Source organism: Drosophila innubila (assembly GCF_004354385.1).
Source record: "Drosophila innubila isolate TH190305 chromosome 3L unlocalized genomic scaffold, UK_Dinn_1.0 0_D_3L, whole genome shotgun sequence".
In the NCBI taxonomy this organism is placed as follows: domain Eukaryota; kingdom Metazoa; phylum Arthropoda; class Insecta; order Diptera; family Drosophilidae; genus Drosophila; species Drosophila innubila.
In genome coordinates this window covers 18735320-18753970 of record NW_022995376.1, presented here as the reverse complement: position 1 = coordinate 18753970, position 18651 = coordinate 18735320, and the positions used below count along the sequence as shown (strand labels likewise).

Here is an 18651-nt window from a genome sequence, read left to right as displayed (position 1 = left end):
GTCTCAACAGGGGAAGTTGTGTAACAAAGTTTAATTTAATTAAATCTAGAAATACTAATAAATATTTTAAAAATTCTAGATAGCATATATATAATAAAAAAATGCAAATACTCAAAATTCCTTTTTTTTAATTTTACCTATTTATTTGGATTAAAAAAAAGTCGAGCCAGATCGAAAATTTTTAGTAGATGGGCAGCCCTCGCAGCAGCTGTGCCGTCTCGGCATTGGCAGACAACAAAGCAATAATAATACAAAGAGAGCGAGAGAAAGTGCATTTAAATTATTAATTACTCTATGGACGAAGTAAGGATTCATTGAAATCATGTCGATTTTTAAAGCCCGGTAAGTAATATATGTGTGCTTGGTAAAGCGAAAATAGTCAAGACAATGTTTCTTTTTGTTACCAACGCAGAGTAAAGGAATTCAAGGACATATTTGCACAGGATGTGATTGACCTTAAACAACTGCGTCGCCAGACGTTTAATGGTAAGCTGGATTTCCTTCCAAAAACAGCTCTTACAATAATTTACAATGTAATCCACAGGTGTGCCAGATGTGCTCAGCTTTCGTGCGCTGAGTTGGAAAATGTTGTTGGGCTATTTGGGACCAAAGCGCAGCAATTGGCAAACAACATTGGCAAAGAAACGTGCGCTTTATAAACAGTTCATTGTGGAGCTTGTGCTTCCGCCTGGACACAAAGAGAATGGCGAAGGAGATTGTGAAGGCGATAACGAATCGAGGGGCGTTGGCCTGCAAGATCATCCGCTCAGCGAGGGGCCGGAGAGTGCGTGGAATACATTCTTCAGTGACAACGAATTTCTACTGCAAATCGACAAAGATGTGAGACGTTTATGCCCAGACATATCATTCTTTCAACAGCCCACAGATTATCCCTGTGAGATTGTTGTGCACAGCAAAGGGGAGCAGGGAAGAAGGCTGCATGAACGTGTTGTTCCCTCTGTGCTCAGCTCGGCGAATGTGGAACGCAAGGGATTGGGTATGACAAAGGTGAGTCAGATGTGTCGGTTATAGGATTAAGAGCTCAAAAAAAATCACATTCCAATATGCAATCCATGTGGAATCTAACAGCAAGTAAGTTAGTGTAACATTCAATATTGTAATACTAATAGAATTTATGCAGATCAACTTGATTACAAAACGATCGGCAGAGAACTATGCCGCTATGGAAGAGGGCCAGGAAGCGCATTGGGAAGTTGTTCAACGAATCCTGTTCATCTATGCAAAGTTAAATCCTGGACAGGGTTATGTGCAGGGAATGAACGAAATTGTTGGCCCTATTTACTATGTTATGGCATCAGATCCTGATCTCTCAAGTCGTATGCATGCCGAGGCCGATTGTTTCTTTTGTTTCACCGCCCTAATGAGTGAAATACGCGACTTCTTCATAAAGACTCTGGACGACTCGGAAGGCGGCATAAAATGCATGATGTCCAAGCTATCAAATATGCTGAAATCAAAAGATATTAACATATACGATCACCTTAAGAGCCAGGAGTTACATCCGCAATACTATAGCTTTAGATGGATCAACCTGCTGCTCTCACAAGAATTTCCGCTGCCCGATGTGCTGCGTATATGGGATTCCGTCTTCTCGGATGAGCAGCGTTTTGATTTCCTCATTAAAATTTGCTGTTCAATGATATTGTGAGTATTAGCAATTCTTTAAAATTTTAATGATTACTATGTCATACTGCAGAATTCAACGAGAAGCAATACTGGAGAACGACTTTGCCTCTAATGTAAAGCTGCTACAAAACTATCCACCAATTGATATTAATGTTGTGCTAACTCATGCAGTCTCCTTGGAGTAGCAGCATCAGTTTATCGAATTTAAGCCCTGGCTTGCCTATCCTTAAGATGCGACACTTGAGAGTTCCATAGTCTGATAAGTAATCCGTAAAGCAATCAACGACATAATCCCAATGCCAAATCAATTAAAACGCACGTTATGTTAACTCAAAACTTTATTATCTGTATTTATACATATGCTTTTGATAACTTTTAATTTTATAAATATTTTTCATCAATAAACCAATGATTTTAAACGTTCTCTTATCCAAATCATAAAAATAATTGGGCACAAATTTAAAATTCATACGTCTGTCTCTTAAAACTTCATTTGCGATGTGTGGCATCGTCCAAAGATCGCTGAAGAAAACAAAAGTGTTTAACTATACCGACCTTCCTACTTGTTCAACTTTGGTGCAGTGTCCTTGCAAATCGTCTGTGCGATAAATTCTATTAGCGTGCGGGTCGGACGACCGGCCATTCCACGTCGCAGATACTCGTACTCGACACCCTCTGTTACCATTACATTGGTGGCATCCTTTAAAGCAAACACATAACCATCAGCCAATATAAATTCAAGCATGGGCGGCAAAAAATATACTTACAATATGCATCCACTGTCCACATGGCACAAACTCACGGAGGAAGGCAGCGGCCTTGCAGGGGCGTCCACCACGTCCAATGCCGTAGTTCTGGACATCACTGCGGCCTCCGGAGCGGACAGCCTTGCTGTAGTAGTTCCACAGAGGGAAACGCCACACGCGATCTCCAGTATGCATGCTGGCGTGCTTAATTTGCTGCCATAGGATCTCGGAATTCGTAAAGACACCACAGGCAGCCTCGTCCAAGGCCTGTCGCATGTATCCAGAGCAAGTGCCAATATCAATGATGCACTTCGGACAGAAGTTCTGTCCGTACAAGAGAGCATCGGCTAGGACGAGAACATCCTCGTGGTCGGTACACTGAACCTCAATGGTCTTTCCATTCATCGATTTGACCATATCGCCAGGACGGAAGGAGTTGCATCCCACAACATTCTCGCAAAGCGGGATTAGACCACGAATGTTGACCTACAGTGCAAATATAAATCATTTGTCATCGAAAATGCTGTTTTAGCTCACCGGTAATCTCAGTCCAGCCACGGCACGACAGGTGGCCACCACAACAGCGGCTCCGGTCATGTCACCACGCATATGGAAGAGCTCATCACGCTCCTTGAGGCACAAACCGCCAGCATCAAAGGTCACGCCCTGTCCCACAAGCACAATAGGGCGTTCCTCAGCGCAAGTTCCATAGTAGCTCAGCTCCAAGAAGATGGGCGGCTCACAGGAAGCCTTGCCAACTGCCAGGAAGGCATGCATGGACTGACTCTCAGCCCAACCCTCTACTTTGACCTCTACGTTGACACCGGATTTACACAGAACCTCCACGACATTTTGGGCAAATGCTGTGGGGGTCAGCAAGTTGGAAGGCATCTCCTGGAGCTGACGGGTCAAGTTCTGTGCGGCTGCTTTCTGCAATCCAATTCGCCAGCCTTCAATGTCGCAAATCTCATCCTTGGTGGCATATAAATCTATAGAGGGAACTGACATTCGTTTCTTAGGATCACGTAGTTCCTGGTAAACCCAGATGCCCAATGCTGCGCCTTCGGCTGCCGACTCCGCATGGCCACAGTTCTCGACTTCAATTCGATCCGTGTCGAGTTCGGCTAGGATTCTACAAGCATCGGCCACAGATCGACGTATAGCCTCCTTCTGCTCATCAAGGACCTCATAGGGATTGTAGCCCAGGCATTCCTTACCCAATCCAACCACAGCTACAGCCGAGTAATATGGCACACGTTCTGGCTCAATGGCGAAGAGTAATCGCGTTTCTCCTCGCTTGGGCATGGGCCCCGACATACGTAGAACCTCCAGCAACCGTCCATGTGTCTTCTGGACATTGTAGCGCCAGCCAGCCTGCGTTAGAATTCCTGCATCATTCTTGTCTTCCTCATCGGCATAGACTCCAATGATAAGACCACGCGAGGGAGGATCAGCACATATTTCCATTTGTTGAATTTGGAGCATCTGATTGATCATCTGCGAGTAATTCCTCTTTATCACCGGAACTCTCTGTTTCAGAGCCCGGCAAGCAAGTCGTCCCGTTAAACGCAGCATTTTTTTATTTTACAAATATCACATAAACTTTTTTCAAAAATAATAAAGAAAAAATAAAAAAATATGTATAGATATTTTTAAAGCACGAAATTATAAGATTTTTTTCCGGAATACTTAAAATTGTTGCGTGTTCTGTCGCCAAACGAATGAAATGAGACTGATAAATATTGTTAAACATACGTAGTTTGTAGTAGCGAGACCTTATATTCGAGTACTACTAGATCCAAAACATTTTTTAATCAGGGGTGTTTCAGAAATACAAACCAATTGAAAACCAGACAAAACTCAAATACGTTTTTTTGTTTAAATTTCTGGAACACTCCTCATTATTTCAAAATAAGTTGAAAAGTTTGAGTATTCCAAGCGAAAATACTCTGCCAAGAAATATCCAATGTATATACACTACCAATCATTGTTAAACGTATAGCTTTCAGAAGTGTAATATACGACATTATTTCCAATATACCAATCCAAGCCGAATTAGTCTTTCTGACTGGTCGGATGTCACTTTCCATTCACCAGAATTGCAAAAATCCGATTACAACTAGATTTGTAATACAAAATTTGAAATAAATAAAGGTACCACTTGCAGACGCTTAAAAGAAGCTATAAAAAACATTCTTTGACAAAAGTAAACTATTAACACATTTGATATAGAATTAATAAATTTTTTATTCAAAGTATTTCTATAAATTTATATAAATTTTATGTACATTTTTATCTCATAGAAAACAATTCTATTTTTATTTAACTAAACTTATTTTTATTTATTTAACGTATGATCGTAAAAACGAAAGTTATGTCTTCCACAAAAGATTTAGAACATAGCGGCATAAACGACGTATAACACGACATCAACCAGATTGGTTTTGATTAGGGTTTCTCTGGTTTCTCAATTTTATCTGATGGTCTATGGCAAATATGGTTGCTTGTCTTATTTTCCCATCTTGGGTGCAGTGTCCTTGCAGATGGTTTGGGCAATGAATTCGATCAATGTTCGGGTAGGACGTCCAGCCATTCCACGTCGTAAATATTCGAAATCAATGCCATTTGTTGTCATCACATTTGTTGCATCCTAAAGGGTTTCATTTAGTTTCTTAATTTAATGGTTTCAATAAATATACTTACAATATGCATCCACTGTCCACATGGCACAAACTCACGGAGGAAGGCAGCCGCCTTGCAGGGGCGTCCACCACGTCCAATGCCGTAGTTCTGGACATCACTGCGGCCTCCGGAGCGGACAGCCTTGCTGTAGTAGTTCCACAGAGGGAAACGCCACACGCGATCTCCAGTATGCATGCTGGCGTGCTTAATTTGCTGCCAGAGAATCTCGGAATTCGTAAAGACACCACAAGCAGCCTCATCCAAGGCCTGTCGCATGTATCCAGAGCAAGTGCCTATATCAATGATGCACTTGGGACAGAAGTTCTGTCCGTACAACAGAGCATCGGCTAGGACGAGAACATCCTCGTGGTCGGTACACTGAACCTCAATGGTTTTTCCATTCATCGATTTGACCATATCGCCAGGACGGAAGGAGTTGCATCCCACAACATTCTCGCAAAGCGGGATCAGACCACGGATGTTGACCTACAGTGTAAATATAAATCATTTGTCATCGAAAATGCTGTTTTAACTCACCGGTAATCTCAGTCCAGCCACGGCACGACAGGTGGCCACCACAACAGCGGCTCCGGTCATGTCACCACGCATGTGGTAGAGTTCCTTGCGCTTCTTTAAGCACAAACCACCAGCATCGAAGGTTATTCCTTGTCCGACCAGAACAATGGGGCGTTCCTCGGCACAAGTTCCATAGTAGCTCAGCTCTAAAAAGATGGGCGGCTCACAGGAAGCCTTGCCCACTGCCAGGAAGGCATGCATGGACTGACTCTCAGCCCAACCCTCTACTTTGACCTCTACGTTGACACCGGATTTACACAGAACCTCCACGACATTTTGGGCAAATGCTGTGGGGGTCAGCAGGTTGGAAGGCATCTCTTGGAGCTGACGGGTCAAGTTCTGTGCGGCTGCTTTCTGCAATCCAATTCGCCAGCCTTCAATGTCGCAGACCTCGTCCTTGACGGCATACAGATCTATGGAAGGAATCGAAATGCGAGTTTTGGGGTCACGCATTTCTTGGTAGGCCCAGATTCCTAGGGCAGCTCCTTCAGCAGCAGATTCAGCATGCCCGCAGTTTTCAACTTCAATACGGTCGGTGTCCAGTTCGGCCAGAATTTGGCAAGCCTTGGCTACCGAGCGACGGATGGCCTCCTTCTGTTCATCGAGAACCTCATAGGGATTGTAGCCCAGACATTCCTTGCCCAAGCCAACAACGGCCACAACGGAATAGTAGGGAACACGTTCCGGCTCAATGGCAAACAGGAGACGGGCCTCGCCACGTTTGGGCATTGGTCCCGACATACGCAGCACTTCGATCAGGCGGCCATTGGTCTTCTGGACATTGTAACGCCAGCCGGCGTGCGTCAGGATGCCCGCATCGTTTTTGTCCTCCTCATCTGCATAGACTCCGATAATCAGGCCACGTGATGGCTGGTCCGCACAGATGTCCATCTGCTGCAGCATCAACATCTGGTTGATGGCCTGTGAGGCAAACTTGCGACATAGTTGACGTTGACTTGTCACACGGAACACCACACGACGCGTTAGACCGAACATGGTTTCTGTCGTACTCTTCACGACTCAATCAACTCGAATATTTGCCAACTTAAATTTGTACTTGAATTTCACTTTGAATTTTTGGTTTGTATTAATTTGCTAAAAGAATTTTTATATTCTCGAAAAATATAATATACAATTTTTTGGATACTTTAAATTTTTCCGATGTTTACTTTACGACACATTTACGAGAACTGATGAACTTATAGCATTGGGTTCAGCACATGGGCCGGAGGTTGAGAAAAGCCTACTTGGGTTGTTTTTCATGGCCAACCTCTTGGAGATATTCAAATATGTTTTTCGAACCTAAATCAACTGAGTGTTGAGAGTGGAAAACTTATGTCGAGAACTTTTAGCTTCTCTATTCAATGATTTTAAAACATATTTTCATACTTCATACTTAAAACATGTTCCACCAATTTTCGAAAATTAATGGGGCTTATCGAAATTTTATTTTCATAATATTCTGTATGAAATAGTAAAACTTTATTAAGAATTTTTATGTAATTTGCGTTTATTATTATCATTAGATACGTAATTAGGTACAATGCTTTATATATATATTTATTTTAATATAATACTGTTTTAAATTTGAGGAAAACTACAGATTGATACGACCAACAATGAGCATTTATATTTTATATACATATAATATTAGATAAATATATTTTAATAGTTGTTTCATATTGTACAATGTACATGTGTAAATAACAGTAGCTTAAGTTTTATATTCTTTTTAACAAGCGTCTTGTATTTTAGAGTTTATATTACGAGTATAAATAAATGTCGAAAAAATATCGATCGTGGGTTTAGCTTGGGATATGTTTCTGATTCTATAGCATCAATTACTACATCATTTATTTTATCTTGCAGGTGGGGTGAGTTCTTCTTACGATTTATGTATGTCTTTGATAATAAAATATGTTTGAATTTGAATAAACTATTTAATATCTTCATATTACAACAAGTAGAGTTCTAATCAACAAAGAAACTAATTAACTTTAAAAGTGTGCAATATTCTAAGAACATCAAGAATAGGCACATTTTTGATTTTTTTTTTCCATGAATATCATATATGTATATGTATATTATATGTATGTATTTAGATAAAAGCTTTATTTACGTTGTCTGAGTTCTAAAGATCGTATTTTGGCACTTGTTTCTTAGAGCTCTCATAAAGCAATATAAGAGACTTTGGAAAACATAACTGAAGCGTCTCGTTCATGGATATCCTCAACAAACAATATTGATTTAACAAGTAATAATTTGCTAGTCAAGCGTGCTCGACTAGGAAATACCCTGTACCTAGAATAGAGGGACGGATAGGTAGACCAACTCGACTATTGATGTGATTAAGGATACTTTATAGGATCAGAGTTGTCTTCTACTGCATATTACTCATATCTTAGGTATAGAGTGAAAAGAGCGCAAACTCAACAAGAAAACATAGGAATGTCTAAGATTAGATACCCATGGTAATTAGCTACCCTTTGTAGAGATCCATCTTCGTTAAACAAATGTAGAAAAAATCGAGCCAGCTCATCAACCCCATTTAAAATATAACTACTTAGAGAATTCATTTAATGCGTTGTATATCGCATAACATATGGATAATACCAATTGCTAGGGTATTCAGGAGAGCGAGCTACAAAAAAGCTTAAGATTTCAATCACAATATTGTAGTAACGGTTACGGACATTCCCTCGGCATTCACAGATCTCTCGGTCGCGATTTGGACGCGGTTATTAAAACTCTCCACGCTGTTGACCTTGCTGAGACCCGGAATATCCTCATCATAGTCGGATGCGAGCTCCTCTTCCGCCAGGTAACTGCATTTAGGCGGCTGCTTTCGTTGAGGCTCATCCTCATCCATGTCTAGAGCATGTGGTGCGGCATGGAAATAGTGGGTCTTGGCTTTGGTGCACAGTTGACCCGCCAAGTAAATAACGCCATCATCCGTATCCTCATCATCGATGTGACGTACTCCATAGTTGCCATAGCCCGCCTCACATTGATAAGGATTCGACTTGACGTGGACGTTTCGACAGCTTCCGCCACAATTGTGATGACTCTCAGCTTGCCCGCCGTCGGCTCCATAGCAGTGACCTCGGTGGAGGTTGTGCGACTGACTATTCGAATGTGAATGCTGTTGTTGACCCACTCCAGCTACTCCGCTGCTAGTGTGGGCCACTGACTGCTATATATGGGAATTGGAACGCGCTATCGACAGCGAATAGGGACTTGAATCCTTGTGCAACTGCATCGTATCATAAATAGGAAACTCGCAGCAAAGGATAAACTTCAAAGCACCCGGCACCTCCTCGTAAACAGCCGGAGGAATGGGTATTAGGGGTGACGTTGACGCCTTGTACTTGCGGTACTCCACTTGACTGCAAAATAAAAGTTATATTTAATATGGCTATTATATTGGCTTATACTCAACTAACTTTTTGTACTTTTCATCCGAGCTGCGCTCTCGCATCGGGATTCCAGACAAGAATAGTATAATCAGCGTTGTGAAAATGGGGGAGGCAATCGCTATCCACTCCAGTCCTCGGATCACATTCAATGATATGACAAAAATGCCCCACCAAACGATGACCTCGCCAAAGTAATTGGGATGTCGTGAGAGACCCCAAAGGCCTGAAAAATCAGAAGAATTTGTAAATAAATATCTAAAAGTAAATTATGTAAATCTAAATTGAGTTTTACAATTTTGGTACAGAATCAAGTTAGAGGTCAAGTAACGATAGATTTAATATGCCGTAAGGAAATCGGTTCAGATTTAAAAAAAATTATGACAGTTTGAAGTTTTTGAAGAAGCGTTAAGAGCAAAGTATTGGAAAATCATGCAACTTAAATTTGGATTTAAAAGTAACAATTAAAATAAAATACATACAATTCGAAAGTTAAAAGTTTCAAAAATATATCGTTATTTTTAAGCTGAAATTAATGGCAGCACATTTCTCATATATTTTAAACACACCTTTATCAAATTTATAGCAAAACTTACCGTCATTACAAAACTTGCCATGATTTGCCGGGTCCTGGCGAAAGGAGAACTTTTGCAAATCCGCATAAGTCTCGGCCAGTAATCCAACAATAAACATGCCAGTGCCAGTGGAGTCCAAAGTGGTCATACCTTTGGTTGACTGCGGCAGCGAGTGACGTGAGTTGATAATTATAACTGGCAACGAGACGACATACACCCAAACGGCCTGCAATACATAGAGAGCGAATTTCATTTAAATTAAAGGTGGACAATCAAATCAAGGTGATAGAAGCTAAAACATCTATTTGTCCCTTGGCATTTAGCAGATGTCACTCAAGTGTGTCACGGTTTAATTGTTGCCTCTGTCCAGTCCCTTAGCTGTCGACATGTTTTGAATTATGCAAAATACCTTGGCAAATGTCAGACATTGGCAGATTCATTGATTATGAAACGTGATCAACATTGTTTGCAGATGACTGGCATACATAATGAGATTGTATTAATTTCACCCACGTGCAAACTCACCTGAAAGGTCCAGAACACAGCATAGCGAATGACATTCCTTCGTGTGTCCTCAAACTGCTTGTCCCGTCCCAACTTAATAATGCGATAGAGGAGGTAGCCTGTCAGCCTTACGCCCCAAAGGCAGACGAATACGGTGACCATCAGCTGTCGACTCTCGTAGGCCTTAGGAAGACATAGATGGAAATAGATGAGGTACAGGTAATATCTTAAGTGAAAGCTATTCATGCGAATATTAAAATACGACATGTTCAAATCTCCTGTGACTTTATTGTGGCTAATTGAATGTACACATTTCAATGAATATTTTATCCATTTATGCGCAATAAAGTTCAACCATCCGACTCTAAAGCTGTCTACATATTTATTTTTTCGGTTCACTGTTATTTACTGTGGTGCATTCCAAATAAACCTACGCAAGCTAATCTGGTAACTTGCTGCAACATGCATTTATACTGACTGCAATTCCCTAAGGTAAGGCAGAACACGACATTTTTATACCCGTAGCTTAAATAATAAGTTAAAGGGTATATTGTATTCGTTGGAATGCATCTCCGACCCTATAAAGTATAATACATTCTTGATTAGTATCAACAGTCGAATTTCATATTTTTGACTTGCCTCCCACATTTGATAATATAACACCTTTTTTTGGTCTAATTTATATATATACATACATATATCTATTTATATTATTTATTATCGTAGTAAATTGCAAGAAGATTAGGATAATAGAGTGGCAGTAATGGCTGATTTAAGTCGTTACAGCATGTAAGCGCCTAAAAGTATGTAACGGGTATTCTATAGTCGGTTCTTGACCATAGTCTTTCCCGCTTGTGTTTATTTAAATCTAGTATAACAAAAATGCAGTTGGCACTTTAAACGAGACGAAGTCAAATAATGTGTTTATTCAAATTGTATAACTATTTTAAATTAGCATAATTTATCAAGGGAGATATTTAACCACAGAGGTTTAACTACAGAGATTTTGAGCTTAAAATTAAATAGAGATGAAAGGATGTATCGAAACATTATTTCATTTCTTTATAATTTATTATAAATCGAAATATCCAATCTTGATCAGAAAAAAATTATTGGTGTTGGAAAATAGAAAAGAGAGATGAAAAAGAGTTGACCAAAGAAAAAAATGGAACATTTCGCAAATTGATTTTCTTTAATGTACCTGCAGAAAAACAACGAATGATAGATTGTCGCACTTACAAGAAGAGCCGTAAACAATTGGGCGGCCAATGTGACAAACAACTGGCTGAAGGGCCTTGGCCGTTGTCTGCCAGACAAGGTCATGCAGCTACAATACAACAACAAAGGAAACGAGAAAATGTGGGCCAATTGGGCGTATACTTTTGTTGTTCGCCATTAAGCTCTGTTACTGCAGTTTCTCCCTTTTTTCTCTCTCAGCCAACATGTGCGTGTGTGTGTGCATGAAATTCACTTTTCAATGTCAGCAACTTAAGCCGACCAGTCCCCACTGTCCACACACCGCACTACATGACCTGGACAACTGTCAGCTGCAGGTGGGATTTGTTGGGCCTCGCATTTAATAGTAAACAGCGTTTAATTTATAGTACATTTAGGAGCATTAAATATTTATTCACTTACCTTGGATGGCCGATCAACTTGTCCCAAAAAAAAGGTCAGCAACGCGATGACTATAAAATTAACGCCGCCGGCAAAGTCCGACAGTTTATCCATGTGCAGCATGGAGTTGAATACAAAGAACAACAACTGCATGCTGACAATCACAATGGCGCTAATTGCAAAATGATCCAGGCCCAAAATGTTAATAGCCATTGTAATGAAACCTAGGTCTATTTTTCCTTTAACAAACGACAGTCGATCAGTTCCAGCTTCTTTGAGATTTCAACACGTTTTTCGCTAACATAATTCTTCTCTTTTTCCGCTCAACAATTTATTGTTGCTTACATGTCGTGAAATGTCGCCAATCGTAACTGTTTCTGAAGTGATTTAACATTTTCTGACATTTATTTATTTAATATAATTTTATGTCGTTTCTGCAAGATAAAAAAACATAATGAAACTTTTTAACTGTTTTAACTTATGTGGTATAAAAAGTTAATTCTGCGCTTAAACCGTAGTGTAGCCTGTGTATGGAGATTAAGATTGATTGTGTTTGGGAAAGATTTATCGCTCCGGGTTGGATACCGCGCAGTTTAAATGAAGCAGTTCAAGTGCAGTGTGAATTTCGGGAAGGTTAGTGAAATTCATTTGTCTTATATCTTTATATATTTATTTAATTTATAATTTATAAAAAATTAAAGTTTAAAATTAACAACTAAAATAATATATTTAATTAAAAATGACAGAAAATATACAAAAAATGTATCAAGCTGTAAGGTCCGGGGACATTCTAATAATTTAAATGATCCTACATTCATTGCAAGGATTGGGAAACACGCAGAAAAACTCAATCAGATCAATAAGTATGAGTATAATTATTAGTATTGGTAAAAGTATTATTATAAATTTTGGTATAGACAGGGTAGAATGAAGTAATATACAATAAACTGAAGAAAAGCCTATTAAATTAAAGTTTTCATATGCAAAACACTGTCAATTGAAACAATAACCAAGAATAACTGTCTCTACATTTAATTACTGTTCGCTCTGCCCCAATAAGCGTGCTACATGCAGCAGTTGTGGTTGCGTGCAACGAGGCATTTGTTTTCGCATTCATTAAAATAACACCTGCGGCGAATTAAGGTCAACTTAAGACACTTTTAAACCAAAGAAGCCAACATGTTATACACCGTGACATTTAACATGTGTTTAGTTGTTTTGCTGCAGTATTGTGGCATGGTGTCCTGCCGCATATCTCCGCCGAAATTGTTTTTCCGACTTTTGGCGCCTTTCAAAGGTACTTTCGCATAGTTTGCTTTGGTGTCGTTGTCACCTCTTTGGCATCTGCATTAGTTGGCACCGCTCATGAACAAGAAAAACTTTTCAAGGATATTTTGACTTTCGACTTTTGCCAACATGTACTTAAAATGAATTAAATGTTTTCAAAGCATGTACCTTATTTATATGTAATTTGTATTTGTATTTATTGTTCTATATTTCTAACAAGTGTTTAAAGCGAAAGGAAAAATTTTACTTGGAATTTTGTAGCGCTTAAATTGTTGACAAATAAAATGGTTGTCACTTACAATCAATCTTATGAATTATTAATTGCAAAACCCATCAGGACTGTCCGAATTAAACTTTTGGAAGGATTTAAGTAATGAACCCGTGTTCTTTTCTAAAAGGTATTTTGGAGGAGGACCTTTTATGGTTTGGGCTGATTTCTAAGAATCTTCTTAACAGTGAGTGAGTCAGGACAAGGAGCTTAATAACTATAGATGATTTGGCATATATTGATATACGAATGTACAAAAAGATTGAAAAAGACAACAGAATAATTACTTTTTCGATATTCAGCGTTTCATTGAAAGAGCTAGTCACGTTATAAGCTACCCAAAATTGCTTTTCCGGCTTCAGGTATAAATTTGTGGAGAACCTCATATAGATACCTCACAATACAATTTGCACAGTTGAGTTGGAGGAAATAGACCGTTGTCCAGCTATGTTTGTGATAGTTATCAATGAGTATTTCTATTTGTATTGGCATCGTTTATAGGGACGACGCCAAGTTTACCATTCAGTTAGCTTCAATTGCAAGACAAACAAATATATACATACATACATACAAACATATGTGAGCCTGTGTAAATAATGTAACCGAAACTTTTCTTGCGTTGGCAGTTACATTGTTACTTCAAGTGATAAATAAATTGCAAAACCCACGCAGAGAAAAAGAAATGTTTTTTTTTCTTTGAGCTTTACTTTACTTCGCTCTGCCCTTAGACACCTGCTTAGCATTCTTACATATTGCTTGCTGAAGGTCCTTACACACACACGCACACACGTGTGACGGTCTCGCGTTTGAAAACACAAAGCGATTAAAATCCCTAGAAACATTTAAAAGACAACAAATGACCCACACTAATTAATGACAGCATTCACTGCCAAGCGACTATCTTTTATTAGTCGTTATTTTGTTAATTTTGTTAATAGCACGAAGGAAAACAAATGTTGTAATTTGGTAAAGAACCGTGCACATAACTGACGCCACGCACTTCTCCGGGTAAACTGAAGAGAGAAATCAAAAAAAGCATGGATAACAACAATTCAAGGTAGTACAATGCGCAGGTTCGCATTCAGGTGCTCTCTGACGTCATGCTGGCTTTGGCTTTGTTATTAAGGCTTAATTTTATGATGAGCTTTTTAATTATGCTTGTTGTTAATTAATAAATTACTTTATAATTAATTTTTGCTAGGAGTAAGTCCATTTCACAAAACTTCCTTCATTCAGTAAATATTCTTACAAACGGTGGAAACTAGGGCTGGCAAACATGGTTTTACAATAGTGCGGTAGATCAATGTTTTTCGTAGGTAAAAAACATGTAAATATTTTGTAAAAAAAATTCATTATTCATGAAGTGTTCTATTTGATTTATTCTTTTTAAATACTTTCGATTACTTTAACGTCAGCTTCGATGTTTTTGCAGCCCTAACGGCACTGACTGTGGTATGCCAGCAACATGCTGCGCAACACTTACAACAACATTACTTACTTAACAACATGCTGTCTACTGTTGTCAGCTTGGCTATATTATAGCTAGTTTTGTCTATTTTCAAAGCTCGACTGCTAGAAATATTTAAAAATTGCTATTTGCTGGAAATATGGCCACTTTAAATATATATTAAGCTATATTTTGCTATTATTATATCTGCTTAAACTTTGCATGAAAAACTATTTCCCACTAAAGTTGCCAACACTGTGCGTGAAGTTGGCAGCGGCCGCTAATTTCAAGAAGAAGCAAAGTTAAAGATTAAAATAATTAAGCGAAACATTGTTGTGGGCTGGCTCCTGCATCGGAGTTGCAGTCGTTGCGTAATTACGCGCACTTGTGTGCGTCTAAGGTTGGAATTGTCGTAGAATGGCGTTGGCGTTGCGCGTGGCATGTTTAGGTCAGGTTGGTGGCCGTTGGAGCAGGTGGCCGCAGGAGCACCCGCGACTGTTGCAACTCTGTGCCATCTCCAGTTCCAGTTGCAGTTCCAGCTGGAAAGCGAAGGGCAGGTAAAATGAAGCACATGACCGCTTTTAACAATCAAGCGGCATTAAAATCTCATTTCCCATTTACAAAAACAGTGTTATCATGCAGAAATCGAATTACACCACACAACACCCGAGACAACCACAACAACAAACACAGCCAACTCAACCAACTGAGCCAATTCCAACGAGTCCACCACAAATCAAGCGCAATGTGGCCTCTGAGATCACCAGCGTGGGCAAGGCCATCTACGATGCCAGGTGGGATGCCAAGCAGGGCAGAGCACAGTCGTTAACTGGACGCTCTGATGACACCATAAATCAGTCAGTGGGAACAAAGGAAAGTGTTGTCCAGGACAAGAAGGAACTGGAGACGGTCAAGTCGAAGCGGGATCAGATGCGGGACAACATGCAGGATTACATCTTTACGCGCTACTTTAACTATGTGAAGAACTACGACAAAGTGCTGGAGAAGAACTTCCCAAAGGCCATGCAGCTCTATCGAGTATTTTTCGATGGAGTCAAAGACTTCTTTGCGGACATGAAGCGGTTTCTTAAGGTTGCACGCATCGCCAACGATTCGCCACGAGGAATCCGGGCATTGAATCGCCAGGAGTTGGAGCTGTACATGCAAATGCCGCGGGACATGATGAAGGTAGCGCCGGCGTTGATTGGATGCTCGCTGCCCATGGTAGGATACGCATTCTTTCCACTCGTGTAAGTGTGACTCAAATTTGCTAATTCCAAATTCAATTGACAAATTGTACGTAATCCTGCTTAGGTTTTGGTATCCACGCATCTTTCTTACGCCGCATTTCTGGACGGAACAGCAGCGTAGTGAATTCCAGAGTTACTACATGAAGCGCAGGCTGCAGTGCAACAAGTCCGTGTTCCGTTGCCTGCAGGCCAAGTTAAAGTCCCTCAAGGGTCATCACAAACACGCCGAGTTCAAGAGCATTCTGGGCCAGTTGGGTAGCGGAACGCATCCCTCGGCAGAGGCTCTGATCGCCGTCAAGGATATATTCGCCGAGGGACCTTACTCACTGCTGGGCATGTCGCGCAAACACGTCGTATGTTCCACCAATTCCAGCTGAGATTTTTATTTAATTCTTGTGGTTTTCCCAGAAATGTCTAGTCAAATTGCATGGCCTTCAGAATAGCCTGTTCAAGCGACATCGTCTGCATGAGCACGCATTCCTGGTGCACTACATGGATCTGGCCATCACACGGGAAGGTGGTGTCCACAATTTGAGAACGGAGGCACTGCGTTACTCTTGCTATCTGCGCGGCCTCAATCCCGACGACTTAAGCAGGGAGGAGATGATCGAATGGCTGCGCACTTGGGTCAAGGTCTCCACGTCAATACAGGGCGAGCATATTACTCTGTTCTTGCATCTGCCGATTCTACTGGGCTACAATCATCCCCACAACTGGAAGACTATCTACTGCAAGACAGAAGAGGCCGCCTAAGCAAATTGGTGCTAGTTTACGTTTACAAATTTTAGTTTGAAACTGTTTTTGTTTTTAAAAAGCAAATAAAATTGTTAAATTCTCTTAACAATGTGTACAGTTATAAATGTCTATATATAGAACCCCGATTCATTATTCCACAGAAAGTAAACAACAGTGTTCATGTGTTTTTCCTAAAAATAACACTTCTTTTATTTGCTCCTTTTTTGTTTGGATGTTGGTTCAGGATCAAGCAGTTACTTTCGTTAATTGTTTATTGTTTACTTCTTGGCCGCAACCTTCTTGCCACCCTTGGCCTTCTCGGCACGCAGACGCTCGCGACGATCCTTCTTGAGGATACGTGGTGTGCCATCGGACTTGGTGCGCTTCTTCAGTGTGTTGAAGGCGATGGTCAGCAGCTTGTTGCGCTGACGCTTGGCATAACGCAGCTTGAAGCGGTCAAAGTCATTCAATTGCGAGCGCTGTAAAGGGAAATTAAGAAGTCTATTAGATAAACAAACTCAGACAATATTTAAAGAGTTAATATTGTTGTTTTCAGTTAAAAAAAGATAGCTTCATATATGTGTCAGTTGGCACTTCCTATCAAGAAGACAAATTATCATCATGTGCAACACTCCAGGGAGTGATGCAATTGTTTACTCCTAGTCTGATCCTTTGTGATCCTTATACACACCTTGCAAATGTTTTGTGCCTTGACGGACCAGGGGCTGACCTTCCACTGAGCCTTCAGGTCACTGTCCACCCAAGCCTTGCGCACAATGCGTGTGGGCGCCGTGTAGGGGAACTTGATGCGGTATTTGGTCAGATGCAGATTGTTCAATCTGTATTCCTGACGTGTAACACCAGTCAGAGGACCATCAACCAAAACCTGCAATTAGTAATTATGTTAATTGTCTTTCCCTTCAATAAATGATGGAACAACAAGATTTATGTTTTGTTTGTATGCAAATTGCTTTCAGTTGAGTTAAATTAGCTTCATTTATGTGTCAGTTGGCACTTCCTATCAAGAAGACAAATTATCATCATGTGCAACAGCCTCAAACCAACACACAAACTTGTTGCTCCTGTTAATCCGCCGTTTCCTTTTGGATGCACTTACTCTGTTTTGGTCAATGACATCGACAATAGCCACCAGGCGTCCCTTCAGGGGACCTGCGGAGGCCTTGGCAATACGACCAGTTTGTACGAATCTCTCGAAAGGCTGCAAGCAGAATAAGGTAAAAACTTGTATAAGAATTAATTCATCTAGATTCTAGACACTTTGTACGCATGGACAGCGTGTTAAGTTTCCTGCCGACTGCGCTGCTTATTACCACGTGAAATATTTTCAATGTATTTTATGCAGACATTTGTGCAGGTGTTTTGTTTTCTTCTATTGCCGACAACTCAACACGCTGGTCTCACATATTTTATGCCATATTTAATTCAGCACGCTCACTTTAAACCTTTTAATTTTCACATTTTTCATCCAAATGCGAAAAATACTTTGTGATCTCTTACCATGACGCTAACCGGAAAGAAAGAGAAGGAACGAAAATTTTTTGACAGTTCAGCGTCAACATGGCGAAAAGTCAATCTGACACAGGGTTGCAATTGTACAGTATCCCTGGTGTAGTTTTAACAGACCCTTTTGAGTTTAACAGTATTAATATGAGTTTATTGCGAAAATGAGTTTAATTTTAATCTTCAAGCAGATTATTGTTAAGCATAACAGATTAATTAAATTTTTAACGTTAATTGACGTCACAAAAATAAATTTTCTTAGATGTGTTAAAAAACGACAACCAATTTAAATGGAATTAACATTAATCAATTAACATTTGTGGTGATGCCATAATTTTAAAATTTACCATGATCTGGTAGCTCTGCTGTGGACCAAACTGATC

At 40.0% G+C, this 18651-nt stretch overlaps 6 protein-coding genes across 7 annotated transcripts; 2 read left to right on the top strand and 4 right to left on the bottom strand.

Moving 5' to 3' along the window:
* The first annotated feature begins 224 nt into the window (after positions 1-224).
* LOC117787767 (TBC1 domain family member 13) lies at positions 225-2076 on the top strand. 2 transcript variants are annotated; one of them, XM_034626373.1, is made up of 6 exons: positions 225-342; positions 413-486; positions 545-1008; positions 1090-1092; positions 1142-1665; positions 1718-2076. In XM_034626373.1, exons 1-6 carry the CDS (start codon positions 323-325, stop codon positions 1830-1832), a joined length of 1200 nt encoding a protein of 399 aa, XP_034482264.1. In that variant the 5' UTR covers positions 225-322; the 3' UTR covers positions 1833-2076. The 2 variants fall into 2 exon arrangements, with proteins under 2 accessions (XP_034482264.1, XP_034482265.1); XM_034626374.1 differs by lacking the exon at positions 1090-1092.
* Positions 1971-4140, bottom strand: LOC117787766 (cytosol aminopeptidase-like). The gene is made up of 3 exons (XM_034626372.1): positions 2931-4140; positions 2415-2879; positions 1971-2347 (listed from the first exon to the last, which is right to left on the bottom strand). The coding sequence occupies exons 1-3, from the start codon at positions 3966-3968 to the stop codon at positions 2207-2209; spliced, it is 1644 nt and encodes a 547-aa protein (XP_034482263.1). The 5' UTR covers positions 3969-4140; the 3' UTR covers positions 1971-2206.
* A 577-nt stretch (positions 4141-4717) lies between these two features.
* On the bottom strand, positions 4718-6840 carry LOC117788286 (cytosol aminopeptidase-like). Its single transcript, XM_034627004.1, has 3 exons — positions 5613-6840; positions 5097-5561; positions 4718-5043 (listed from the first exon to the last, which is right to left on the bottom strand). Exons 1-3 carry the CDS (start codon positions 6645-6647, stop codon positions 4903-4905), a joined length of 1641 nt encoding a protein of 546 aa, XP_034482895.1. The 5' UTR covers positions 6648-6840; the 3' UTR covers positions 4718-4902.
* Positions 6841-7726: 886 nt separating this feature from the next.
* On the bottom strand, positions 7727-12100 carry LOC117787535. The gene is made up of 5 exons (XM_034626081.1): positions 11782-12100; positions 10165-10326; positions 9661-9865; positions 9095-9290; positions 7727-9037 (listed from the first exon to the last, which is right to left on the bottom strand). Exons 1-5 carry the CDS (start codon positions 11971-11973, stop codon positions 8845-8847), a joined length of 948 nt encoding a protein of 315 aa, XP_034481972.1. The 5' UTR covers positions 11974-12100; the 3' UTR covers positions 7727-8844.
* Positions 12101-15043: 2943 nt separating this feature from the next.
* LOC117789130 (LETM1 domain-containing protein 1) lies at positions 15044-16850 on the top strand. Its single transcript, XM_034628190.1, has 4 exons — positions 15044-15319; positions 15392-16012; positions 16077-16365; positions 16421-16850. The coding sequence occupies exons 1-4, from the start codon at positions 15180-15182 to the stop codon at positions 16763-16765; spliced, it is 1395 nt and encodes a 464-aa protein (XP_034484081.1). The 5' UTR covers positions 15044-15179; the 3' UTR covers positions 16766-16850.
* Positions 16851-16924: 74 nt separating this feature from the next.
* LOC117789133 (60S ribosomal protein L14) lies at positions 16925-18248 on the bottom strand. Its single transcript, XM_034628192.1, has 4 exons — positions 18204-18248; positions 17865-17966; positions 17439-17633; positions 16925-17226 (listed from the first exon to the last, which is right to left on the bottom strand). The coding sequence occupies exons 1-4, from the start codon at positions 18231-18233 to the stop codon at positions 17026-17028; spliced, it is 528 nt and encodes a 175-aa protein (XP_034484083.1). The 5' UTR covers positions 18234-18248; the 3' UTR covers positions 16925-17025.
* Between the last annotated feature and the right edge of the window lie 403 nt (positions 18249-18651).